Source organism: Puma concolor, chromosome D3 (genome assembly GCF_028749965.1).
Source record: "Puma concolor isolate L17-30 chromosome D3, mPumCon1.1.hap2, whole genome shotgun sequence".
In the NCBI taxonomy this organism is placed as follows: domain Eukaryota; kingdom Metazoa; phylum Chordata; class Mammalia; order Carnivora; family Felidae; genus Puma; species Puma concolor.
Genome location: NC_141678.1, coordinates 28,836,589 through 28,863,440, shown reverse-complemented (window position 1 = coordinate 28,863,440; position 26,852 = coordinate 28,836,589). Strand labels below are relative to the sequence as shown.

The 26,852-nt window shown below is 47.0% G+C and overlaps 1 protein-coding gene across 4 annotated transcripts in view; it reads right to left on the bottom strand.

Annotated features, from left to right (window-relative positions):
- Positions 1–26,852, bottom strand: part of LOC112870333 (mediator of RNA polymerase II transcription subunit 15) — a 69,732-nt gene that overhangs the window by 35,727 nt on the left and 7,153 nt on the right. For all 4 annotated transcript variants that reach the window (XM_086682295.1, XM_025933488.2, XM_086682293.1 and 1 more), the window contains exon 2: positions 10,599–10,686. In XM_086682295.1, the coding sequence (XP_086538421.1) occupies positions 10,599–10,686 (88 nt within the window). The remainder of the gene's footprint in view (positions 1–10,598; positions 10,687–26,852) is intronic.

Here is a 26,852-nt window from a genome sequence, read left to right as displayed (position 1 = left end):
AAGGGATACATTTTAAGGGCAAACAGAGCTGCAAAGAAATCTTAAACTTCATTCCACATTTTGTTATTATGTTACCAATATTAGTGGTAATATTAGTCTGTTTATTCCAAAGGTATTTTATTTTATCTTGAAGTTTTAAAACTTTTTTAGTAATCTCTACACCCCAAACATGGGGCTCGAACTCACAACCCCGAGATCAAGAGTTGCATGCTCCTCCGACTGAACCAGCCAGGCGCCCCCAAAAGTATTTTAGAGTAAAGCAAGTAATTATGCTAATATTAGAAGCCAAGATATTCACATTAAGAGAAAAGATACATGTTTAAAACGAAAGTAAAACCCTGTAAGGTTAAACTGGAATGGGAAATATCAGTGTGAAATTACGGGGTTTTTGAGGTTGTCGCTGTTATCACAAAAATATATTACTTCTTAGCTCTCTTCGCAAATAGGTGCAGAAGCCATCAGCACCAGTGCCCACACGGCATGCTCTAAATACCATTTCAGCCTCAAAAAGGAACCAGGGCTCCATAGAGGAACGGCCCATTCCGGGACCAAGACGCAAGTAAGCTGCAAAAGATGAAAGAAGTCATGATAAGGGGCCCTAAGAGGGACAGGAGGGAGCTTGGGGGCTGCCCCTCCATGAGGAAGGGAACACAGAAGCATCAAAATGAACCACTGCAATGGACTGAAATACACGAAATGCACAGCCCCAAGCTCCTAATAGTCACAGGAAGAGAATCTACCCTCATTCTCATTCCCAAGCCCTATTGATCACCTCCCCCCTGGCAGGGTGGGGGGGAAACCAAGGGTAGCAAGTCCTTGGGTTACAAAGGGACAATGGACTAGAAAGCATCCCTGAGGGGTTCAGAATTGGCTGTGTTTCAAGCAACCAAGGATCCCTGGTTGATGAAAGAAAACCCTTCTTTGCAGCAAAATTCCTTGTAATAAATGTGTAAGGAAAGCCAGAATTAAGGACAATTACCACTTTGCAATACCCAATTAAATGGTGGAACATGAGGTGATAAGTGGATAGGGAACTTTTAGAAGAGTCAGGCTGTCACTCTCTGAACTCCTGACCAGCTGTCGTCTCGTGGGGAAATACAAATACATGGCACCACCTCGGACATATTCTTGCTAATGAAATCACTGCACCCTGGGCTCTTTCCATCTAATACTCCGTTTATAAGAAATATGGGGTAAAAAAGAGTGAGTCAGGCAAACACGCACGCCAATGACTCTGCCACTTAGGATTCACAAGGAAGTGAGGAACCTGGCAGAGAAAGCTCTGTATCATCTTGGAGAAGACACGTTATCATCAAAAATAGTATGTTGGTAGATGAATGTGAAAGATGTTTCTGGGGAGGGCTCAGAGGAAATGAGAAACAGAGAATCCTTGTTAGCTAGTGACAGGAAGTTTAGCTGTATCCTACTTGTGGGGAAGGCAGAACTTGTAAGCAACAAATTTGGATATTCGGCTGAGAAGACTTCCAAGCAAAATGCTGAAGGTCTGGCCTGCTTTCTTCTTGCTGCTCAGAGTAAAATGCGAGAAGAGACAGAAACTGAGGGAAGAACTATCAAGCAAAATGGAACCTGGACTTGGTGGTTTGAGAAACTCCCAGGCTACCCAAATTGCTAAAATGAGGAGATTCACTGTTAGGAAGGTGTGCTCTGGAGAAAAGGCCAAGGGTGTGGCTTGACACAAATTTTGCTAGTGCCAAGGAGACTGGGCACAGGATTCACGAATCCCCTCAATTATCTCACAGAAGCCAAGGCCAGGGAAGAAATCAACAGGAAAGACCGGTGGAGAAATCCCTGGTCTGATGGGGTGAATCCTGTCACACACACAGGAGACCCACGAAGGCATTTGAGTGTTACACCAGCAAAAACAGTGCCAGGTGGCTTGAAAAGGAGAGAGACTAGAAGAAATCAAAGAAGGGTGTCAGACTCCCAAAATTCTACAGGCAGAAAACAGCCTGATAAAATCACTCAGCTGCAAACATGTGCTATTCCTTAAGAAAAGGAAAGATGACCACAAGGGCAGAGTTTTAGGCCAAGAGGCCAAAGCCAACAGCCCAGAGACTGGAGTCTCCAAAGTCTGGTAATTAGTTACAGCAGCTACAGGAAACTAATACACTCTTTCTATAGGCTCATCTGTGTTATAGCATGTTTCAGTTATTTCATTTTTTTATATGGCCAAATAATATTTCACTGTATGGAGATACCACTTTTTCTCTATCCATCCATCAACTGATAAACATTTGGATTATTTCTACTTTGGGCTATTATGAATAATGCTATGAATACTTATGTACAAGCTTTTGTCGACATTTGGTAACTGTTTAATTTTTTGAGGAATCATCACAGTTTTCCACAGTGACTGCACCACTTCACATTCCATCCAGCAACGCAGGAGGTCCCAATGTCTCCAGTCATCATGAGTGTGAAGTGGTATCTCACTGCGGTTTTGGTTTCCATTTCCCTCTGACTAATGATGCTGAGGAGCTTTTCATGTACTTCTTGGCCATTTGTGTATCTTCTCTGGAGAAATGTCTATTCAAGTCCTTTACCTTTTTTTTTCTTTGAATTAGGTTTTTTTTGTTAGAGTTGACGGAATTCTTTATATACTCTGGATACCAGTCCCTTATCAGATAAATGATTTGCAAATATTTTCCCCTATTCCATGTGTTGTCTTTTCACTCCCTTGATGGTGTCCTTTGATGCACAATAGTTTAAAATTTTTTTTTAATAGTTTTCATTTTGATGAGTCAAACTAACAGATTTTCTTTTGTTGCATGTGCTTTTGGTGTCACATGTCAGGAACTGTGGTCTAATCCAAGGTCACAAAGATTTATGCCTGAGTTTTCTTCTGTTTTATAGTTTTAGCTCTTATATTTAAGTCTTTCACACACACATTCTAATTTCTGTGTATGGTGTGAAGATGGGACCCAACCTCAATATTTCATATACAGTCATCTAGTTGTCCCAGCACCATTTGTTGAAAAGACTGTTTTTCCCCACTGAAATCTTTCAGTGCCCATGTCAAAAAAAAAAAAAAAAAAAAATTTATTAAGAGTAAACACAAAGACTTATAGATTCTCAATTCTACCTCATTGATTTGTAAGTTTATCCTTATGCTAGTATGACATGGTCTTGATTACTATAGCTTTGTAGTACATTTTAAAATCTGGAAGTATTGGGGTGCCTGGGTGGCTCAGTTAGTTGTGTGTCTGACTCTTGGTTTTGGCTCTGGTCATTATCTCCCATTCCATGGGGTTGAGCCCCATGTCGGGCTCTGCACTGACAACAAACATGGAGTCCACTTGGGATTCTCTCTCCCTCTCTCTCTTCCCCCCCTCCCCTCCCTCGCTCGCATGTGCACACCCCCCCCCCAAATAAATAAACTTTAAAAATTAAATTAAATTAAATTAAATTCAGAAGTATGAGTCTTCTGTGTTCTTCTCCAAAATTGTTTTGGGTATTCTGAATCCCTTGACTTTCCACAGGATCAGTCTGTCCACTTCTACAATGTCTGTTTGAAAGTTTTCCTCAGATACTGAGAAGTGTATCAAATCCCAGAGCAGGTGCTCCAGAGCCAGTGTTCTTGGCAACAGGAAGCCTTTGATAAGTAGTGCATTGTGAGTCATATATTTTAACATTTTATTTTTATACATTCTGAAATATTTTAGACGTACAAAAAGTGAAAAATTAAACAAATGCCAGTGGTCTCCTCACCTAGCTTAAATTTAAAAATAAGACACAGGGGATACCTGGGTGGTTCAGTTGGTTAAGTGTCTAACTCCTGGTTTCATTCAGCTCAGGTCATGATCTTGCAGTTCCTGAAACTGAGCCCTGCTTGGGATTCTCTCTCTCCCTCTCATTCTGCCCCTCCCCTGCTACATACATACATACATACATACATACATACATACATACATAAGGGTGCCTGGGTGGCTTTGTTGGTTGAGCATCCGACTTTGGCTCAAGTCATGATCTCATGGTTCATGGTTTGTGAGTTTGAGCCCCGTGTTGGGCTCTCTATTGTCAGCATGGAGCCTGTTCTGGAGCCTCTGTACCAACCCCCTCTATGCCCCTCCCCTCCTCACATGTGTGCTCACTCGCTCTATTTCTCTCTCCCTCTCAAAAATAAACACTTTTAGGGTCGTGAGCTCAAGCCCCACGTTGAGTGTGAAGACTACTTTAAAAAATAAATACAGACAGACCAAAAAATAAAAATAGGACAGAAAAAAAGCAAGTAAGCAAATGAGCTAGCCCTCCATGCTACCACTGACTCACCCTACATCTCAGTTTCTTCACAGGTGAACTGGAGAAAAATGTCACACGGACTAGACCAAGAGAATACTTCTCTCAGTGCCTCAATACATGCTACTGCAAGCATATCTGGTGAAAATCAAACAATCAAAATTGACAGTTAAGCTTCTGAACAAATATGTTTACTAAGGATGGTTCAGGAATCCTGACTATCATGCATTTAGACAGAATGGAGTAAAGGAGCACTGCCTACAGGACCTTCCTCATGAAACAGCTACACCCAGCTAGGCTTTCCTAGCAGATCTCAGTAGCTGTTAAGAAAATGCTTATCTTGGGGCACCTGGCTGGTTTAGTTGGTAGAGCATGCGACTCTTGATCCCAGGGTCATGAGTTCAGGCTCCACATTGGGTATAGAGCCTGGGGGGGAAGGGAGGGGAAAAGGAGGGGAGGGAGGAGGGAAAGGAGGAAGCAAGAGGGGAAGGGAAGAAGGGTAGGAGGAAAAGGGGGAAAGAAGGAAGAAAATGCTAGTCTTTTCATGTGTTCACATTTTTCAATGTACACAATTGTGCTTTTCTCAGCTCTAAGATGCAGCGCTTCTAATGCCTGAATTCTTGGGCAGTCCAACAGGTGCCCATGGATAGCAGAAGGTATATTCAGATTCAGTCAAAGCCAGACTCTGGGCTTGTGAGGTCCCTCAAAAAGGCTAAAGGTAGGAAAGCATCTCCTTTTATCAGATGTACATACGCATCCTCCTCTTCTCTTGCTGGGAGTGTGACTGGGCCTGACTCTATTTCCCAGGCTGTGCTCGTCCCTATTTATTCCAGCTGGTTGGCTGTTCAGCTCAGGCCCTCCTCTTTGATTACTCCTATGGTAGCTTCCCACTTCTGATGCTCACAGCTTCCCTGGTCCCCGCATTTCACTTTGGCCTCCCGGTGGGGGTTTAGTTCTGTACTAGTCCTTTCTACACTGTAAACCAGAAACACGGACTACTTTTGCATAATACTATATTAAATGCAAGTGAGTAAATGAGTGTTTAACTTTTACACTAATTTAAAAACAACCAAGTAACAAGCAAGTGTTCAGAACTGCACCCAGCCGTAGTAAGCATCTCTACATGCTGCTGCTGTAGGTGTCGACACAGAGGTCCCCAGACCCCTGACTGTGCTCTCATCCAGTGGATGCCAATCTTCCCAAACCTTCAGAGGCTGGTTCAAGTGTTTGGAGATGAAACTATCACAATAACCCACCATCCCCGGGTACAATTATTTTTGCTTCCATCAGCCTCCTTTAGGCAGAGAGTAGTCCCATCTGTAAGAATTAAAGGTGTTAAGGAATTAAAGTGGCTGTTTGGGTATCTTTCGCCTTGACGGATGGGAGGCAGTAAGAGAAGTGGCTAAGAGTGTGGTGACACCAGACCATCTGGCTCCATTCCTGGCTCTACCTCACCTAGATCTGTGACCTCCTAGATAAGTTAACTAGCATCTGTATGCCAGAGACTCCTTCTCTGAAACTGGGGACAGTGGTACTATATTTGCATCATAGAGCTGATGTGGGATCACATGAGCTCACACGTGAATCTTGCAAGGGGACACCACTTTACAGGGAACAAATGGAGTCTGGCCATTAAACCTGGATCCAGCCAATGATAGAATGGGCAGGGCTTTAACTTGGGGTGCTAACATCCACACTAGAAGCACGAGCCCGTGCCAGGCAATTTGGTGAATTCTTTTTATGTTTTTTAAGTATTTATTTACGTAAGTCATCTCTACACCCAACGTGGGGCTCAAACTCACAACCCGGAGATCAAGAGTCACATGCTCCTCCGACTGAGCCAGCCGAGGGTCCCTGGTAACTTCTTCTAAATGAGAGCACTCAAGATTTTCCTTGCCTTGAGAGATACACTAGGCAACCTGAGGTGCCCATTAGTGCCCCAGTTCCCTTCAGGGTGGACACCTCTGGACCGGCCAGCTTGTCAGGATTCCCAGGGAAGGTCAGTCCCTTCTCTCTGGCCTCTTCCACCTCCCAGCCCTTCCTAGAATCCAGAAACAGAGAAATTACTCTCCTTCATCCTTCTCTCTGCTCTGGGGTTCCACTTTTTCAATTCTTTCACAGTTGTTCTAATGGAATCTCAGGTCAGAGGTGCAGGTAACAAGAGTGCCCCGGCTGCCATCTGACCAGTCCTCACAGAAGGGCCTCACTGCACTGACTGGCGCCGGCTCTATGAGGAGCCTAAGCAGTAGTAAAAAGCTGGGCACTCGACAACAGTGCCTAAGGAGCAGGTCTGTCTCTGTAAAAAAGACAGGAAATTCCCAACACCTGTTAAAAAACCAAAAACAACAACAACAAAAAACCTCTTCCAAATAGCTGGGGCCTCCTCTTGGAGTTAGGGATTTAGGACGAGCTTGGTCAAAGGAAATGGACTGCTGTTGTTAAGATCCAGAGTGTGGGCTGCAGTGAGGCAGAGGCTAAGAAGGTGAGGGGGCTGTTGTGCTGCCAGGTACCCCCTTTGGGACGGAAAGCTTATTCCTCAGATGATCAGAGAATATCTGTGACAGCCAATCTCCAAGAGGGCCACCAACAATCCCTGGCTTCCCTGTACAAACAGGCCACTGCTCACTTCAAAAGACAGAGGCAATTCCCACTGCCCTGAATTGGCACTGGCCTCAGGATCTCCTGTATCTGAGTGAGGTTCTAGGACTTGTGAGGACTGGCAGCTTCTACTTCCTCCTCCTCAGAAGCTAGCTGCCACATAGTAAGGAAGTCCAGGCCATACTGCTGGAGACACCATGTGGAGGCCATGTCAGGAAAACCAATGTGCAGATAATGTGAGTAAAGCCTTTATGGACGTTCCAGGTCAGCACAGCTGCCTGCTGAATACAGCTGTATGAGAGGTCACACAGGAGACCAGCAGAATGGTCAGCCAGGCAATTTCCAATTGCCCTGACTGCTGACCCACAGAATCAGGAGAAATAACTCACTGCTTAGATCATTAAGCTTTTGGGTAGTTCCTTATCAAACAATAGATAACAAACAATACTGAACCAACAAGTTCTGCATTTCAAAAGCTGAAATAGTTCAACAAGCCCTAATCAATATCTTTTAATGCTAAGAAAATACAAACAAGACCAGTAATAACACCCCATCCCCCCAAATATTTGCAAATTCTACATCTAATAAGAAACTTAGATCCAAAATACATAAAAACTCTAACAATCAGTTAAAAAAAAAACCAGAAGTCAATTTTAAAATGGGCAAAGGATGGGGCACCTGGGTAGCTCAAACAGTTAAGCATCCGACTTCAACTCAATTCATGATCTCACGGTCTGTGAATTCGAGCCCCACGTTGGGCTCTGTGCTGACAGCTCAGAGCCTGGAGCCTGCTTCGGATTCTGTGTCTCCTCCTCTCTCTGCCCCTCCTGTGCTCATGTTCTCTCTCTCTCTCTCTCAATAATAAATAAATGTTAAAAAAAAATTTTTTTTTTATTTAAAAAAAAATTTTTTTTTAACATTTATTTATTTTTGAGAGAGAGAGAGAGCATGAACAGGGAGGGTCAGAGAAAGAGGGAGACACAGAATCCGAAACAGGCTCCAGGCTCTGAGCTGTCAGCACAGAGCCCAACGCGGGCCTCGAACCCACAGACTGTGAGATCATGACCTGAGCCGAAGTCGGACGCTTAACCGACTGAGCCACCCAGGCGCCCCAAAAAAAAATTTTTTAAATTGGGGCGCCTGGGTGGCTCAGTCGGTTAAGCGTCCGACTTCAGCTCAGGTCATGATCTCACAGTTCATGAGTTCGAGACCCCCATCAGGCTCTGCGCTGACAGCTCAGAGCCTGGAGCCTGCTTCGGATTCTGTGTCTCCCTCTCTCTCTGCCCCTCCCCCACTCACGTTCTGTCTCTCTCTGCCTCTCAAAAATAAAGAAACGTAATAAAAAAATTTTTAATTAAAAAAATAAAATTAAATAAAATCAGCAAAGGATCTGTATAAACAATTTTCCTAAGAGTATATACAAACGGCCAACAAGCACATGAAAAGATGCTCAATATCATTAGTCACCAGGAAATGCAAATCAAAACCACAATTTTTGTGAGATACTGCTTCACACTCATTATGACAGCTATAATAATAATAAAAAAAAGACAAACAATAACAAGTGTTAAGGAGTGGAGGTATTGGAATCTCATACCCTGTTGATGGGAACGCAAAATGACACAACTGCTTTCAAAAAGTCTGGCGGGGCGCCTTGCTGGCTCAGTAGGTGGAGCATGAAATTCCTGATCTCAGGGTTGTGGGTTTGAGCCCCACATTGGGTACAGAGATTACTTAAAAATAAATTTAAAAAATTTTTTTAATATTTATTTAGTTTTGAGAGACAGAGACAGAGAATGTGTGGGGAAGGGGCAGAGAGAGAGGGAGACCAGAATCCAAAGCAGGCTCCAGGCTTTGAACTGTCAGCACAGAGCCTGACATGGGGCCCAAACCCACGAACCATGAGATCATGACCTGAGCCGAAGTCAGACACCTAACAAACTGACTGAGACAACCAGGTGCCCCCAAAATAAAATCTTTATTTAAAAAAACAAAAAACAAAAAACAAAACCCACAGCCTGGCAGTATTACCATATGATTCAGCAATTCTACTCCTCAGTATCTACCCAAGAGAAATGAAAATGGTATGTCAACAGGAAAGCTTCTACACAAATGTGTGTGTTTTTTTCTAAAGATTTTATTTGTTTTTTATTTATTTAAAAACATTTTTCTAAACGTTTAGTTATTGAGAGAGAGAGAGAGAGAGAGAGAGAGAGAGAGAGAGAGAGAGATCGCACACGCGCATGCACGGGCAAACAGGCAGAGAGAGAGGAACACAGAATCTGAAGCAGGCTCCAGGCTCTGAGCTGTCAGCACAGAGCCTGATGTGAGGCTCGAACTCACAAAAGGTGCCAAAGTCAGATGCTTAACCAACTGAGCCACCCAGGTGTCCCAAGAAAATGTTTATTACGTATATCCAGAGTGCAGACCCCTTCACATCTCAGTGCTCAGCGCTCTTTCTTACACTTACATGTGGTCACAAACACATCATACAGGTGGTTTCTCTTCTGGAAATTGCTTTCTCCAGCCGATAATCTTGATCTTTCCATTTTGAAAAACGTTCACCTCATCTAAACACACAGACCATGTCCAAATTTCCCGAACTGACCTCTATATGTCTTAAAAATTGGTTTATCCAAACCAGTATCCCACTGAGGGCCACAAACAGCATCTGCTTTTTTTTTTTTTTTTTAATTTTTTTAATGTTTATTCATTTTTGAGAGACAATGAGAGACAGAGCATGAGCGGGGAAGCGGCAGAGAGAGAGAGACACAGAGTCTGAAATAGGCCCCAGGCTCTGAGCTGTCAGCACAGAGCCTGACATGGGGCTCGAACTCACAAATTGCGAGATCCTGACCTGAGCCAAAGTTGGACGCTCAACCGACTGAGCCACCCAGGCCCCCCTAACAGCATCTGCTTTTAATTCTTGACATGAAACGATGTTCTAGAACTCCCAATACCACACTCAGGAACAAAGTGCTCAACGCAGACCCAGTGCAGCTGAGGGTCTGCACAGTCAGGATTTGAGAGGGAGGCAGGGCAGGTGCAGTGGTGCAACAAAAGCCCTGGCTGGGCATCAGCCCCTTCTCGCATAAGCTGGGTAACACTAGACAAGCCGCTGGCTTCCTTGTTCCTGTTCTGCTTCATTTCCACAAAAACAGCTCTGCCCTGGGGAGAACACTCTATTGAAAGGAGGTAGTCACATGAAGCCCATGGCACCTGGCCCAGGACGAGAGCTCATACATTGGAAATCCTCCCCGACTACTCCACCTGTAACATTCCTCGGCCTGGATCCTAGCTCAAGGCCTCAACTTCCACAAGCATCACCTTTAGCACTAAACAAAAGATGACAAGAACTCTTCTGGGCCCACGTGTCAGAGCCCTGTGGAGCTTCGGTGAGCACCATAGGGAGCACTCTTCCTCAGAGGAACAGCTGGACCCCATTGAACACCCTACAAGAGCTGGGCTCTGCCCACCATGAATGGATGGTGCTGGCAATGGGGTTGTAGTCACAGGCCAGGCCCACATCCTGCATGTCTCCCCCCACCCTCCCGCCCGTATACCATGGACACGTGGGAAGACTGACAGCATACTGACGGTAAAGGTGACAGTGCCCATGGTCAATCACTGAGCAGCCACCCCGCCCCCACTCCATAGGCAGATAGCTTCCAGATTCTGCCCTGCACCCTCCCCTTCCTAAGCCTCGCTGCCAGGGAGGGTGACTACACCCACCAAGGCCTTACCCGGGTCTTGGCCTTCAGGAACACATGGCTCTCCATATCCTTGCTGGATTTACTGTGGGCCACACCAGCTTTTCTCATGGCATCCTCACTGTAACACAGAAGAAGAAGAAGAGATATTGACATGTGCCTATAAGTCTGCTCCTGCAGGGTTCCAGGCCAGCAGGCCCTGCACAGCAACTGCCCCTGGATGGAAGAGGCACTGTCCCATGGCATACCAGCTTAGCTAAGGTCCAGGAGAGGCATCAAGGGAGGGACTCTCAGCACAGCGATAAAAGGCAAGCAAGCTGAGCAAGGGAGTAAGAGGGCAGAGCCATGAGAAGGAAAAAACAGTAAAGGCAGACACCACAAAGCAAAGCAGCTACCTCCAGCACAAAGAACCAGAGGATCTAGGCCCTAGGAGTCACTCACAACCCACACAAAATCAAGTGTATTCAGATGGCTGAGTAGCCAGCACCCTCGATTTCCTACCCTCTGAGTGGCCTGGGTCCCCACTCAACTCTGGCATTAAGACCGTGGGGCCCTGGCTCCAGTCTCCTCCTCTGTAAAACAAAGGAGGCACACAAAGTCAACTCTTAGTCTCTCCCAAAGTACGTGGGACGTGCAGGTTCTCCAGGTTGGACAAAGGAAATAAACCCCACAAATGTGGCAAACACTTAAAAACACATTTGCCAAAACATGCCCAATTACAGACAGAATGCTATCATAGGTTTTCACCGGCTAATGCTCTGCTAGGATAGAGCCACGTACACCAGCTAAGCTTGAGCTCCCTGTGAATGGCAGTACACACCCTGCCGAACACACACAAAGCTAAGAAGAACATTTGTGTGTGTCAGAAAGGAAGGGGCATGTTAGGCTTGGGTCCCAGGGACTGGCCCATCTGCTCAGAGCCTGCCCTCTTTCCCAGCGTTGGGCATGCTGATAAACACATGAACGAGCATGTCACCCCAGGAGAATTAAAAAAAGCCTGATCCAGAGGCACCTGAGTGGCTCAGTCGGTTAAGCGTCCGACTTCAGCCCAGGTCATAATCTCAAGGTTCATGAGTTTGAGCCCCGCATCGGGCTCTGCACGGATAGCTCAGAGCCTGGAGCCTGCTTCAGATTCTGTGTCTCCCTCTCTCTTCCCCTCCCCCACTCACCCTCGTGCACTTTCCCTGTCTCTCTCTCAAAAATAAATGAAACATTAAAAAAATAATAAAAATAAAAATAAACATGCCCGGTCCAGTGGTGCTAGAAAGCCTACTGACTGCTCCACACAAACAAGCAAACCCCAGGGTACTGGAAGAGTATGCAAATGGGGCTGCAGGATCATGTTTGTGATCCTTAAATTCAGAAAGGAGGCTAGATTCTAAGACTTGGACAAATCTGTATTAATGTGTAAAAGAAGCATAAAATGACACTGACCCATTACACTGCTGGGTAACTCATTAAACACATGGGTTCAGAGTCCCTACCCCCATCTGCTTCCCCAACCTCCACCGAGGCAAAGAAGCAACAACATGTTCCTGTTAACAAGGCAGTCAGGATGGAGCAGACACACGCACGAGGGGCAATGTGATCAGGGCCACAAGAATGGAGTAAAAGGAACAATGCAGAAGGACAACACGAGATCAAACTCGTGGGGAAGTGAGGGTGGCAGGCTCAGAGGACTGAGCCAGCATGAGGCAGGCATCCATATGTGGAAATCAAGAGTCGTCACCCAGTTAGGCTCTAAGTCACTGAGCATTTCTGACAAGAGAACTGACTGAGCAAACCCGCTTTCAGAAGGACAACTCACCTGTGCCCCCAAGCCCCCAAGGCCATACTTGTTCCCTTCCCCACCTTCCAATAGCAGTGTGAGGCAAACCTTGCCATGGAGACTTGCCAGGGCTGAGGGCCACAGAGCCGCAGGAGGTGAGGGGAGAGAAGTAGACACAGCAAGAGGGTACTTGCTGGTCAGTGGAACATGCTGGAGGCTGGCTGAGAAGAAGTGGAGAGGCCATGGATAGAAGGTGGAGCCAGAAACCAAGGTGTGAAGCACAAAAAGGCAGAGGAAGGGCTGAGGGCTCTGAGAGGGGGACTCGATTACGCAGATGGGCTCTGTGCCCAAGACAAGCAATCTCCAAGGGCTTAGGCAGGCTCCTGGCTGGCTGAAAGCAATTCTCCCAAGCTGCTGGCTGGCCACTTTTAATGGAGTCAGCAGACTCACAGACCCCACACAAACTCTGTGCACTCTGACCGCAGCAAAGACACCTGGCACCATCCACAGAGACAAGACACAGACAACAGCTTAATAGCTTTGAAGCGGGGGGACCTTGCCAGGTCCGAAGGCACCAGATCCCAGATGTGTGGAGGGAGGAGCCCTGCCCCATCCTGGTCAGGGCAACACCACTGAGGACACGGACAGTGTGGTCATTGGCTGTGACTCAAAGAACCTGAGGAGCATCATCAAGACAGGAGGCCAGAAACAGGCCTCTCTTGACAAGCTAGAATACACACCTTAACAAGAGCAAACAGAACTAGAATAAGGGGCTGAGCAGCTATGGAGCCAAGGAGGAAGGCCACTCTTCAGCCGGGAGCCAGGGCTCTGCGAGGCAGCACTGGGCCCATGTCACGTACGTGTCCTTTCCACTGCTGCACACAACACCTGTCCAAACAGGCCCTGCATGTTTGTTGGCTAAAGAGTGAAGAGGGCCCTGAGCACTATTTTCAGTTCTGCAAACCATATTTTTTTAAAATGTTTTTGCTCCTGTTTCTAGTCTGCAGATCACGCTCCACAGAATAGAAGATGAGGCAAAAAAGAAACCAGGCAGTTCTGCTCTCTGTTACCACCCCACACTTTCCCCAAGGAGGCCCTGTCCTTTCCTTTTCAGCCAGCTCAGCATCTTGCCGTCCATTATCTGGTTCTAACTGCACAGGGAACAGTTTCTCACATCAGTGGTTAAGGGTGGTGTCCCTTCCTCCTTCTGTACCAAAGACCAACGTGCTCACTGCATGAGGCTGCTGTGGGTCCCAGCCCCACATTCAGGGCAGCCCCCAAGCAGATGCAGGACCAGCTGCTCTCCACAGCCCCCTGTGCCCTGTCCCCACGATGCCTACAGAAGCAGCTGAATCTGGATGGCCACTCCTCAGCCTCTGTCTCCAGAAAACATACCCCTTCCAGCAACTGTCACTCAACAAAGTCAAACTAGCACACAAGAAAATAGATCTAAAGACAGAGTGGTGGTTATAGCCTCAGAGAAAACAACTTAGAAGAACAAACAAGTCTTAGTGAGCTCCACCCACACACAAGCAAGCCTGAGGTCAGTGCGGGGAAGCCAAGGGCCTGCCCAGCTGGGGGAGGTCAGGGAGCAAAACTAGGATCAGCTCACAAGGGTGGACCCGAATCGGTGGTCCTGCCCCAGTTCCGATACCAAGGCAGCCGTTCCTAACCCTGAGGCTGACAGGAAGGTGGCAGCACCATAACAGAGGGGCCTGTCTGATGGCCACTGCCTGGGCATGCCCAGGCCTCTGAGATGGATGGAGGACTGACACTGGCTCAGGAGCAGGCAGTCCTCCCTTTCAAGCTGGGCTCCACAGCTCCCCTGGTATAGCTTCCTCCTGTTTGCCATGGCTACACCAGTCGGCCTGGTCAGGGTTCAACTGGTATCTGGTTTAGACCAGTTTCCTCGGGGAGGACCTGATCTACCCCACAGGCCCTGTGAACTCCCCTCCCAGGAGGTCAGAGGAGGCCCTTCCTGTCCAGACCCTGCCTGAGCAGAGGGCAGTGACACACCAAAAAACAAAAAAAACAAAACAAAAAAAAACCTGTAACCTCAGCTCTATGTCCACCAATTGCCCACACTGGAAACCTGGGAACCCCCTCTTCACTTCCTAATTCTGACTTCTGTTCCTTAAAATCCAAGTCCTCACCCCATCTCTCACTGTACCTTTGGTGGTCCTTCTTCATAGGCTTCTGTCTCCCGGTCCCACTCCTACCACCTCTGCCAGCTTCCCAAGCCACATGACTGCCAGTGGGAGTGGGAAGTGACCCAGGCTCTGTCCCCACCTGCCTCAAGGGCCTCGCTCCTTACCAGCAAGGCAGACAGCTGTGAAGCCCACTCCCTCAGCCCCCCAGAGCCCTGCTGCCCAGTATACTGCCCAACCATCCCCCCAGCCCTGCCTGTTGGGCCCTCCAACCATGTTCCTACCGAGGCACCCCCACTCATTGCCTCAGAGAAACCTCATGGTCACCCTGGCCACACCCGAGGCAGCTCCTGTGGGAACTGTCAGCTCCCTGTCGGTCAGCCCTGCTTGTCCTATGAACACCTTGAGAGCAGAGATTGGTATGCAGCAGGCAGTAATCAGTACCACATAACTGCCTATTTTTTTTTTTTTAACGTTTATTTATTTTTGAGACAGAGAGAGACAGAGCATGAACGGGGGAGGGGCAGAGAGAGAAGGAGACACAGAATCAGAAACAGGCTCCAGGCTCTGAGCGGTCAGCCCAGAGCCGGACGCGGGGCTCGAACTCACGGACCGCGAGATCGTGACCTGAGCTGAAGTCGGACGCTTAACCGACTGAGCCACCCAGGCGCCCCAATAACTGCCTATTTTTAACACAAGGAGTGGTAATGCCATGCATTTTGACAGGTCACAATATACAGAATCGAGAATCAGTGTGGCAGATACAGGAGAAATCAATCCTCGAATAAGCACACCCAGGCAGCAGAAGCCAGGGTGACAGGAAAGGTATGTGCCAAGATGGGTGGAAGTGCTGGGCACTGGACCTGCAGGAAGCAGACAGAGGAAGAAGGGCCTGGGCTCCAGAATCACCCAGAAATCACACATACTGGGGCTCAAATTCCAGCCTGGCCACTGGCCAGCTCTGGGTCTTGGCAGAGGCACTCCATCTCCTCCCCACACATACACACACATGCTCCTCATAAAGAAGCTCTCTGAAAGGGCTGTGGTTAGAATGAAGGCAGGTGCACAGAAGAGTCAGGGTGTGAGGACAGGTCCAGCCTTGGCACAGCCTGCACAGCTCCTGTCCAGCATCCGGCCTACACTTTTTTCTGTCCCCAAATTGGGAAACTCAATTTGTCAACTGGAGTTGACAAATTCATATTTGAATTTGACAAAGTTCATTGAATATGACAAAGTTCATATTCTTTGTAACACAAATCAGTGCAGGATAAGGCAAAAAAAAACTAGCAAACTGTGTCCTGAGAAGGTATGCATGGATGTAAGCTCCAAGTGTGCTAATGCTCCCAGCCTGCCCCTTGCGACTCCACCCCCCAGCCGATGACCCTGGATACAGCATCTGGATACAGACGCGGTGTGTCCTTACCTCATGGGGCTGGTCTTAGGATTACAGTAATGATGTCAGGCACTTGGCACACAGGAAGCACTAGGGTGTGTTACAGAAATCAGAAAGCAGTCTGCCTAACTGCGCAGTAAGACTGCATCCCAAAATACCTCCAACGTTCGATGATGCTGGTGTCCCTCCCTTCCTAGCAGATGACAGCAGTCTCCCTCAGGCAGAGCTGCTCTCCTACTGAAGCCGAGCCACCTGGAAGTGTGCCCCAGCGGCTGCACACTTCTCAGGAAGGGGCTTTGAGTGGGTATGCTGATGAGAAACATTAAGCGGCCTTCCCTGCTCTCCGGCTGCCTGACCCTCCCATCATGCTCCATTCCAAAGGGCCCTGGTTCACACCCAAGGGTCTTTCCACCTCTCCTGACGGCACCCTCTTCAATGCCACACGCTTCTCCAGACTCAACCACCTCTGCCATTGCTGAACGTGTGCTCACATTCACAGAAGAGCGAGCCCGTCTGGTCTCCTGCTGCTGTCTAAAGCAGGAAGGTTCTTTCCTCTCTGGGTCACAGACTCACCCTCCTAGCTTCAGATGGACAGGATGCCCATCTATCTGTGTGAGGCTTCTGTTCTGCCCCGAGGAAACCTCTCCTCATTTGAGAACCACACAACCATCAAGCAACTGACCTCTCACAGGGCAGGAATTTTGCCAGCCCCGCCTCTCCCCACCCTACAAGAGAAGCCTCCAGATGAAGTGGCACCTGCATGTGCAAAGAGTCTGTTCAACTACCTAGGACCTTGCAGTTTACATGGGTGACCCTTCACCCTGTTTGTGTAAAAGCCCCAATCTTATGAAGCTCAAGATAACAGGAGAATACTTACATAACACTGGGATGAGGAAGGCTTTCCTAAGCACACCATCAAAAGCAGACACCATATAGGGAAAAAGATCTTGCCAAGTTAAAAAAGAATCCTACCACAATTTTACCAACCATCTACCAAAGAGATAAGGAAAAGGTGCCCCTGATACTCCAGACCCTGGGCACTTCAAGTCCACCGCTGATACCAGAGAAGCAAGGCTCTGGCATCCCTGCTTCCCTATCAGGTGCTCAGGACAGCACCCACCCCACCCTCACCCCATGCCTGTGCAATTGTCGTGTATGTGTGGGGGTAAGCTCCCAGCACTTGTGGCACAGCCCAGGAATGCTCTGTTTGGTAAAGCAGAGCTCAGGCCAGCACAAGAGAGAGCTGTCCCACCCTCTCTAAATGCTGGCTGGGTCTAAGCATTGCCCATGGTTGAGGCCTATCCCAAACTTTCTGCCCTGCCCCAGAGGAGGAATCCTATGAGCCCACCCCTAGAAGGGCCAGGAAGTGAAGACAGACCAGAAGGAAAGCAAATCACGACACTGGTCCTGAGCAGGAAACACAGTTTTGACTTAAATTAAGCTAGCTTAAGTCACAGTGCAAATAAATATGTTCCCTGCAATAATTTCATTTAAAAATAAAATTAAATATGAACCTCCAGGCTGGCATAAGGAACTGAACCTGCACGTCTAATTTTGTTCCGTCTTAAAACCCCACTAAAACTACCGATAAAGGGGGATTTTGTTTTTCTTTAACACAAACTCACAAAGCCAGGAAGGACAGGAGTAATGGCTCCAACAACAGGATTTTAGAATCTAGAAAGCCGATGGTCCAGTGGTGATAGACACGGCAAGCTAAGAAAGCAGAGTCCTAAGTAAGTGACAGTGAGGAGGGCTGAGGGCCAACCCAGTGACAGCTCCAGATCTTGGCAAAGCTCAGGACAGGGTGTGCCAGGAACTCAGGAACCAAGGGTAAATGGAAAGATTCCTGTGTGAAAGCCTTCCCCGCATCCCCTCCTCCACTTCACACTGCTGGGTAACCATTCCCACACCAGCAGATACCAGAGATTTATTCTCTGGAGAAGAGTCACTAGACTGGGAGGAGTCAACCCACCCAGGTGAGAGGGCAAGGGGAGGATAATGAAAAAAGTGAACTATGTGGCCACTGAGTGTCTAGATCCACACTAACTGTTGAAGCCCACCTGTCTCCCTTCTGCCCACCCGTGGCTTCCTCCAGTGTAGCACCCAGGCCTTCACTCTACAGCCCAGTGTTTAGAAGACCGTGTTTTGGAGGAAAGACAGAGCCTGAAGCTACATGAACCTCTGGGGAAGCTCCCAGTGGACAAGCCCCTCGTGCTAAAAGCATCCGCCTGCCTTCCTGGTACCCCTGTCCTCTTGAGGTGAGCCACCAACCAAGGGCTTCCCAAGACACCCTTACGTGGCAGATGAAGACCCTATGAGAAAAAAATGCCAAGACACTATCTTTACTATCCAAAGATAAGATGTTGCATCCATTTAACAAGAACAGGAGTCTACAAAACAGGAAGTCAGGTTACAAAAAGCAAAGCAAAGAGTTCTTAGAATTAAAAGCATGTTAGCAATGAAAAGTCAGAGATAAAACTGAAATCTCCCACAGAACACAGCAAAAGGACAAAGAGATGGATATAGAAGATAAAAGATAAATTACAAGAGGACCAAAGGGCCAACATTCAGACACAGGGGGGCAGAGGGAACACAGGGAGCAGAAGGAACGTGACACGACATGATTTGGAGGAACTTTCCCTGAAGCACCGGACATGAGTTGTGGCAATGAGACAAGTCGCCTCGAAGCTCACTGGGAGAAGTGCTGGGCCCGCACAAGCAGCAGCACGAGAAACAAGAAAACAGCGGGATGCACTTCTCAATCCTTGAGTTAGTATTTCCAAACCAGAAGCCCATGTGCACCCAAATGGACATGGCCTCCAGAAATTGAGTTCTTTCTCTAGAAGCTAGTGGGATGAGGGAGTGAACCAAAAAGAACACACCACAGGATACAGGAAACAAGAAACCCAACAATGGAGCTGTGCAGCTCAAGAGACTAGCACTGCCTCTGGCCTGTGCCCATGAGAGCTCCAGAGGGAAGTCCAGGGAAAAAGCCAGAGCTGACAGACAGCCTGGCAGCACTGAGCGTGGGGATGACCGTACTGAGCGGAGACTGGAAGATACAGGAAAAGTCAGCCACAGGTACACAGAAAACTGGGCACATTTTTAAGAAGGCAATTTAATTCTGGAGAAAAAAAATAATGGTCATCTGTAGGATATCATTTGTATAGGCATAAAACGTAAGTATTCCTTACGGATTTACCCAGAAGGTAAAATACTGGCAGAACGAGGGAGAAGCACAGTTAATGGCTGTGTAAAGGGAGCTACAGAGAAAGTCAATAGATAATTTATGAAACTCATAAACGTGATGACCTGAGATAGAGGCACATGCACGTTACACGGAATCACAGGCACATGCCAGAAGGAAGAGCAGAGAGTCACAGGGGAGTACTCAGTGAGTGGGGACACACCACGGTTTCTTGTCTTTTACCACTCCTTGACTTTTAAAACTGAATGTGCATATATTACTTTGATAAAATAAGAATTGAAAGTTCAATGACAAAATCCACATAAAGAGTGTGCCACAGACTCTGCCACAAAGAAATACTTAGTGAACACCAGCTGTTAATAAGGGTCTCCTCGGGCCACCTGCTTGGCTCAGTGGGTACAGCATGTGACTCGAGTTCAAGCTCCATGTGGGGCATAGAGATTACTTAAAAAAAAGGGGGGGGTCTCCACCTTTCTTTTTTTTATTATCATTTATTTATTTTGGAGAGAGAGCATGAGCGTTCAGGAGGGGCAGAGAGACAGAATCCCTAGCAAACTGTGTGCTGACATTGTAGCAACACAGGGCTCGAACACACGAACTGTGAGATCATGACCTGAGCTGAAAATCAAGAGTTGGACACTTAACCAACTGAGCCACCCAGGCGTCCCTCCTTCACCTAATCCTTCCAGACTCAGACAGCATGGAGACATGATGCTCACACTTCATTGCCAATTTTGACCCCAGGAGCATCCCGAAAAGCCTACCACACATTCCACAGCCCCTCAGTCAGGGAAGTCCTGAGCAAAGCAGTCCCCTGCATCCTCCCATCCAGCTGAAAAAGCCCCTTCCTGTCCATCCCACCCCCCAAAGCACAGGACTGTTCAGTTGGGTCTTCGACCTTCACCAAGTCCTTAGGAAGCTCCAGAGCAGCCTCCTGTGCCTCTCTTGGTCTCCTCTCCTCTCAGTTCCGTGGCAGTGGTTTACTGCCCCAGGTGGTTTCGTCTAGGAGGCAGGCAATGACTAGACACCAATTGTTCAATCACCAATAGTAACCAATGCAAACACCTGGCCTCAACAGGGAGTGGGCCTTCTTGACCTCACAGGTAGCCGTTAGCAGAATACAACTGCTTCCTTTTCTTTGTTGCCATCCTTCTGCATTCCAGTTCTCTGACTTTTTGAAGAAATATAAAGTGTTTTCTAACTAGATAAAAATCCGTATTTCAGAATTTAGCCAGCCACCTACATGTAAGGAAAGAATATTTTAGTCTTGCAGAAAGAAATTTCTTAATCATACAAACACAAGAGACTGAAAGCACTTTCTTCTCACATTCCTCTTGGTTTGTTTGATCAAGCTCTCCAAATTCTGCCCTCAAGATTTCTCAATCCCCAACGAACTGGATCAACAGAAGAACTACTCCTAGAGAGAATATCATTGCCCTGAAAAGAGCATGTTGTTATTTGAGCTAGTTCAGAAGACTTACAAACTTTGTCATTTACTCCAATCTGCTGGTTTGGCCTCAACAGGTCCAGGAGAGTCCTCGAGATCCCTGTTCAGGCACTGGCCTCTGGGCTCCAGGCCTGCAACCACGTGCTGAGGATTCTCTCTGCCAAGCCAATAATTTATTAAAATGCTTATCTCACATGATTTTGTGGTATTTGGAGAGTAAAGCCCTATCGTCTACAGATCTGCACTCAAGGACTAGCAGTTGACATCATATGGTGTCTGGAATGTGATTGAAAATAGTCCAGGAGTGGGTGGAGAGGGATGGGTGAAACTGGCCATATGTTGCTAACTCTCCAAGTACCTGAGAGAACATTCTTCTATCTCTACTTCTGCAAATATTTGGAAAAGGCCATAATGGAACTTTTAACAAGATAGTAAATAAAAAGCTCGTGTCAAGCATGCAGGATGACTGTGCAGAGGAGCTTGGAGAAGGCTTACTCCCAAGACTGCCTCACTGTGAGGCCATCTTGGCTGTCACACAGGGAGTGACCATGCACTCTGAGTCACCCTGGCTGCACAGTCCCCCTCAGCCTAGGGAAGCATGGCCCTCTGGAAGGCAGCAACCAATAAATGTCTTAAGAAATCTGCTCCCACACCACAGGTCAGTCCAGTTCCTCACAACCCAACCACGGGAAGAGTCCCATTGGCCAGAAGCTTTGCTGTGTCCATGCCTCATATAAACCGGGGCCATAGGCACACAGGTCCCAGCCAGAGTCACCCCCAGGAGAGGAACACAATCTGAGCTGTGAAAAAGCCAAAACTCAAACTGAACTCAAAAGTTCAAGTATAAATTTTAAAAAATTAAAGTTAAAAAAAAAAAAGAGTTCAAGTATAAAAATATACAGGTATAAATAAACAAACAGGTGTGTGTGTGTGTGTGTGTGTGTATACACACACATATATATTCACATATTTAAAATACATACATATCTTGGCACAAAAACAGACCCTCAGATCAATGGAACAGAACAGAGAACCAGATAGAAATGGACCCACAAATGTATGGCCAACTAATCTTTGACAAAGCATGAAAGAATATCCGATGGAATAAACAGTCTCTTCAGCAAGCGGTGCCGGGAAAACTGGACAGCGACATGCAGAAAAATGAACCTGGACCACTTTCTCACACCATACACAAAAATAAACTCAAAATGGATGAAAGACCTAAGACAGAAAGCCATCAAAATCCTCAAGGAGAAAGCAGGCAAAAACCTCTTTGACCTCGGCTGCAGCAACTTCTTATTCAACATATATCCAGAGGCAAGGGAAACAAAAGCAAAAAGGAACTATTCGGACCTCGTCAAAATAAAAAGCTTCTGCACAGCAAAGGAAACAATCAGCAAAACTAAAAGGCAACCAACGGAATGGGAGAAGACATCTGCAAACGACGTATCAGGTAGAGTCAGTATCCAAAGTCTATAAAGAACTTACCAAATTCCACACCCAAAAAACAAATAATCCGGTGAAGAAATGGGCAAAAGACATGCATAGACACTTCTCCAAAGAAGACATCCAGATGGCCAACCGACACATGAAAAAAGGCTCAACATCACTCATCATCAGGGAAATACAAATCAAAACCACAATGAGATACAACCTCACACCTGTCAGAATGGCTCACATTAACAACTCAGGCAACAACAGATGTTGACGAGGATGCAGAGAAAGATGATCTCTTTTGCATTGTTGGTGGGAATGCAAGCTGGTGCAACCATTCTGGAAAACAGTATGGAGGTTTCTCAAAAAACTAAAAATAGAACTACCCTACGACCCAGCAATTGCACTACTAGGTTATTTACCCAAAGGATACAAGTATGCTGTTTCAAAGAGACACACGCTCCCCAGTGTTTATAGTAGCACTATCTGTTAACAATAGCCCAAGTATGGAAAGAGCCCAAATGTCCATCGATGGATGAATGGATAAAGAAGATGTGGTATCTATATACAATGGAGTATTACTCGGCAATCACAAAGAATGAAATCTTGCCATTTGCAACTACGTGGATGGAACTGGAGGGTATTATGTTAAGTGAAATGAGTCAGTCAAAGAAAGACAAATATCATATGACTTCACTCATAGGAGGACTTTAAAATACAAAAAAGATGAACATAAAGGAAGGGAAACATAAATAATATAAAAACAGGGAGGGGGACAAAACATAAGAGACCCTTAAATATGGAGAACAAACAGGGTTACTGGAGGTGTTGTGGGAGGGGGAATGGGCTAAATGGGTAAGGGGCATTAAGGGATCTACTCCTGAAATCATTGTTGCACTATATGCTAACTTGGATGTAAATTTAAAAAAATTAAAAAATACATTTTAAAAATAAATAAAATACATACATATCAAAGCATACACCCACAGAAGCAGGACTGAAGAGAAAAAATTAAACTGTCAGCAATAGCCATCTCTGGGTAGAGAGAGTATGGAAAACATCTTCCTGTTTTGAAATCCTCTACAATGTTATCTGAAAGGGAATTAAGTACTGCACCCATCAGTCCTGAACACAATGACCAAAACAGGAGACAGAGGCAGGCCCAAGCTGCTGGGACTGGCTTCCCGTGCCCACACCGCCCCACCCCAGTCTCTCCGCACATCTCCTCTGCCCACCACACCCACCACCACAGCCTTCTGCCTGGCCTCCTCTGCCACTCCTACCCACTTCACAACTGCAGCTAACTGCTCTTCCAGGTTTGTTCCTTTCATCACCCACTGGCCACTGGACTCTCTCCTTGGAAGGGTTGACACCCACACACTCCACACACCATCACCTTAAATTTTTTCATTTATTTAATGTTTATTTATTTTTGAGAGAGAGACAGACAGAGCACGAGCAGGGAAGAGGCAGAGAGAGAGGGAGACACAGAATCCCAAGCAGGCTCCAGGCTCTAAGCTGTCAGCACAGAGCCTGACACAGGGCTCGAACCCATGAACAGAGAGATTATGACCTGAGCTGAAGTTGGACACTTAACTGACTGAGCCACCCAGGCGTCCCTATACACCATCACCTTGTACCCCACCTGTCAGAAGCAGCACAGAATCAGGGCCCACCTCCCTCAGGGGTGCATATCTGTGTCTTTCTCCTCCCCTTCCTCCTGCACGTACACACAGGTGCCGAATTTCAAAGCTTCCTTACATATAGGATCTCTCCCTCCTAAATCATCCTCTCCTTTCCCACTGTCGTGGCACCTAGTGGGTCTCAAATTTGAGTATGCATTCAAAATCAACAAGGATGCTTATTATAAAGGCAGGTTCCTTGACAATGTCAGATGTTGGTAAGGATGTCTGACAAGGGGAACACCCCACGTGGCTGCTGGGAAAAGTAAATGGATACACACCACCTGGGAAAACTGTCTGGCAGACTGCACCCCAACGTCCATCGAGTGTAGAACAGAACAGAGAAGTGATCTGGGGTAGAGCTGCACAATGGATGACACATGGCATAAGTAAGAATGGCTACCTAAAAGGTTGATCACCCATCACAGACATGCTAATTGAAAGAAGCTGCTGAGTGAAAGAAGCCAGACATGGTGTGACTCCAATGACAGGGAAGTTTAGGAACAAACGTCTCCCTGGCCTGGGAAGCCAGAAGAGTGGGGGCACATTGGCTGAAGCACAGCAGGGAGCCTGCTGGGTGCTGGGCCTGTTCCAGATGCAGGCCTGGGCTGTGGCTAAGGGGGTGTTTTCATGTGTGAACATTCATCTGGTAGTGTCATGCTGAAGATGTGTCCTTTTGTCATTCACTGAAGTAGGTTTGTTATACTTCAATATAGAGAGGCACCATGTGAGACAACCAGAGCCCTGACCCCATCCTCAGGTTGGACTGGATTGGCCTTGAGCCTGAGTTCCTAGTACACAGCACCTGGTGAGGATTTGCTCTGCATTTTCACAGGCCTGAATCCCTCCAGCATGAATCAGAGCAGACCCATGGCTTTTGGAGGGCACAGAGTGTTCCATCAGGGTTTCTCAGAGCAAATCTGGCATTCTTTGTAACAGGTGCTCCATGTTACAAGTGGCCAGATCACTCAATAAAACATCACCTCTGATGAGGATTGAGAGGGAGTCAGAAAGGGGAGAGGGGGCAGAAAAGAAGGATGAGCCTCTGGAGGTGTGGAGAGGGGGGAGTTCTGGTCCAGGCCCCTTAGTCTGGATGTGCCCACCTGCCTGTCCCTCTCCTGGACTGGATGCGAGTGGGTCAGCTCAAAGGCAGCTGGGTCACTCCTATTCCCTACCCACCCCTACCCACCCCCCCCCAGCAGATTCCCAGGTGGGGAACTTAGAGAAGACTGTGGGGCCAAGGGCAAAGAGAAAACAGGGTCCAGAAGGAGGAGGAAGCAAGACGGAACTTGGCTGTCATTCACCAAGCATGAGCTCCAAGATGTGTATAAATGAGAAAATGGGTAAACCTGAGGGAAGGGTGTACCCAAGCACTCTATACTATCCTTACAATTCTGCATGTTTGAAACACTCTCAAAATAAAAAGCTCAAAGTAAGGAGAACAGGGACTTCAAGAGGTCAATGTCTTCTCCAAAGGCTCACTGCTCTAAGTAACAGCTATGCCACCTCAAGATACTTAACTCATTCAATCAGTGATCTTTATTAACCCTCACCATGTTAGCAAGTGATTTGTTATTAAAATGGAAGGGAGCATCTCCATCACAGTATAGGTTTCAAGATTATTATGCCTGGGCTTCTAATGTATCTTCTTTGTTCTCCAGGATTGGATACTCATTTGTTTATCTGTTAAACAGAACCACCTACTAACTGCCTGGACTCTCCATCTTTAAATTTTTTTTTTTTTTTTAACGTTTATTATTGAGAGACAGAGACAGAGCATGAGCATAGGAAGGGCAGAGAAAGGGGGAGACACAGAATCTGAAGCAGGCTCCAGGCTCTGAGCTGTCAGCACAGAGCCCAACGCAGGGCCTGAACCCACAAACCAGGAGATCATGACCTGAGCCGAAGTCAGATGCTTAACCAACTGAGCCACCCAGGCGCCCCTGAACTCTCCGTCTTTATTTATTTATTTATTTTTTTTTTTTTTCAACGTTTATTTTTGGGACAGAGAGAGACAGAGCATGAACGGGGGAGGGGCAGAGAGAGAGGGAGACACAGAATTGGAAACAGGCTCCAGGCTCTGAGCCATCAGCCCAGAGCCTGATGCGGGGCTCGAACTCACGGACCGCGAGATCGTGACCTGGCTGAAGTCGGACGCTTAACCGACTGCGCCACCCAGGCGCCCCTGAACTCTCCGTCTTTAAATAAATGTCTTGATTAAAAAAAAAAGGCTCAGAATGCGAAGTGGTTCAATGTTTAGGTAGCACTGACGGAGAGAAAGCCCTGGAAGGCCATCAGAAGAGAAGCCAGCACTGCTTTCCACCATCCTACCTGTGATTATTATGCACCTCTTATCTAAGCCAAGGCATCATGCCAGGAGCTCAATGAGATACAGAGGTATAAGACCAGATCCTACACTCTAGGAATTCATAATACTGTTGGCAAGGCAAAAAAATAATGATGAGTGTAAAAATAGCAAAAAAGAGTTAATCTGTTTAGTACATGCCAGGGTGCACCCAGTGTGGGCCCTACAAACTCAAGAGGAAGTAAGAATTGCCATGGTCTGAGCCATCAGGGCTCATGAGAAGGGGATGATGCCAAAGCCAAACCTCCAATAGGGAAGAGAAAGAACAGAGAAGTATGAAACCAGAGGGCCTGGCATGGAGGAGGGAGCATCTGGCTGGGTCTCTCATACCAGCATGGTGGGAAAGCCATCTGGAAGGACAGTTTCAGACTGAAAGGAGAATGCTTCTTAAAAGGGGTGGAAGGAATCATGTTAGGAAGGCTGTGGTGCCACTCAGGGCCCAGATGAGGGAGGACATCCACACTGAAGGCAGAACACATGTGACTTTCCACCTTATGGTAGCTATCTGTGACCATGGCTCCATCTTCCTCATGTGCACACAGGGCACTTCATCTGGACCACATGTTCTGCTTGCTAACCTGTTCTCAGTATCATTGGGTTATGAACATCTCTTGTGTTATTTTTTTAAAAGATTTTTAAGTAATCTCTACACCCCAAAGTGGGACTCAAACTTACAACCCCAAGATCAAGAGTCAAATGTTCTACCGACTGAGCCAGCCAGGTGCCCCTCCCATATCTTTTTTTTTTTTTTTAATAAAGTTTATTCATTGGTGGGGAGAGGGAGGGAGTGACTGGAAGAGGGAGAGAAATAAGAGAAAATGAATGAGCAGGAGAGGGACAGAA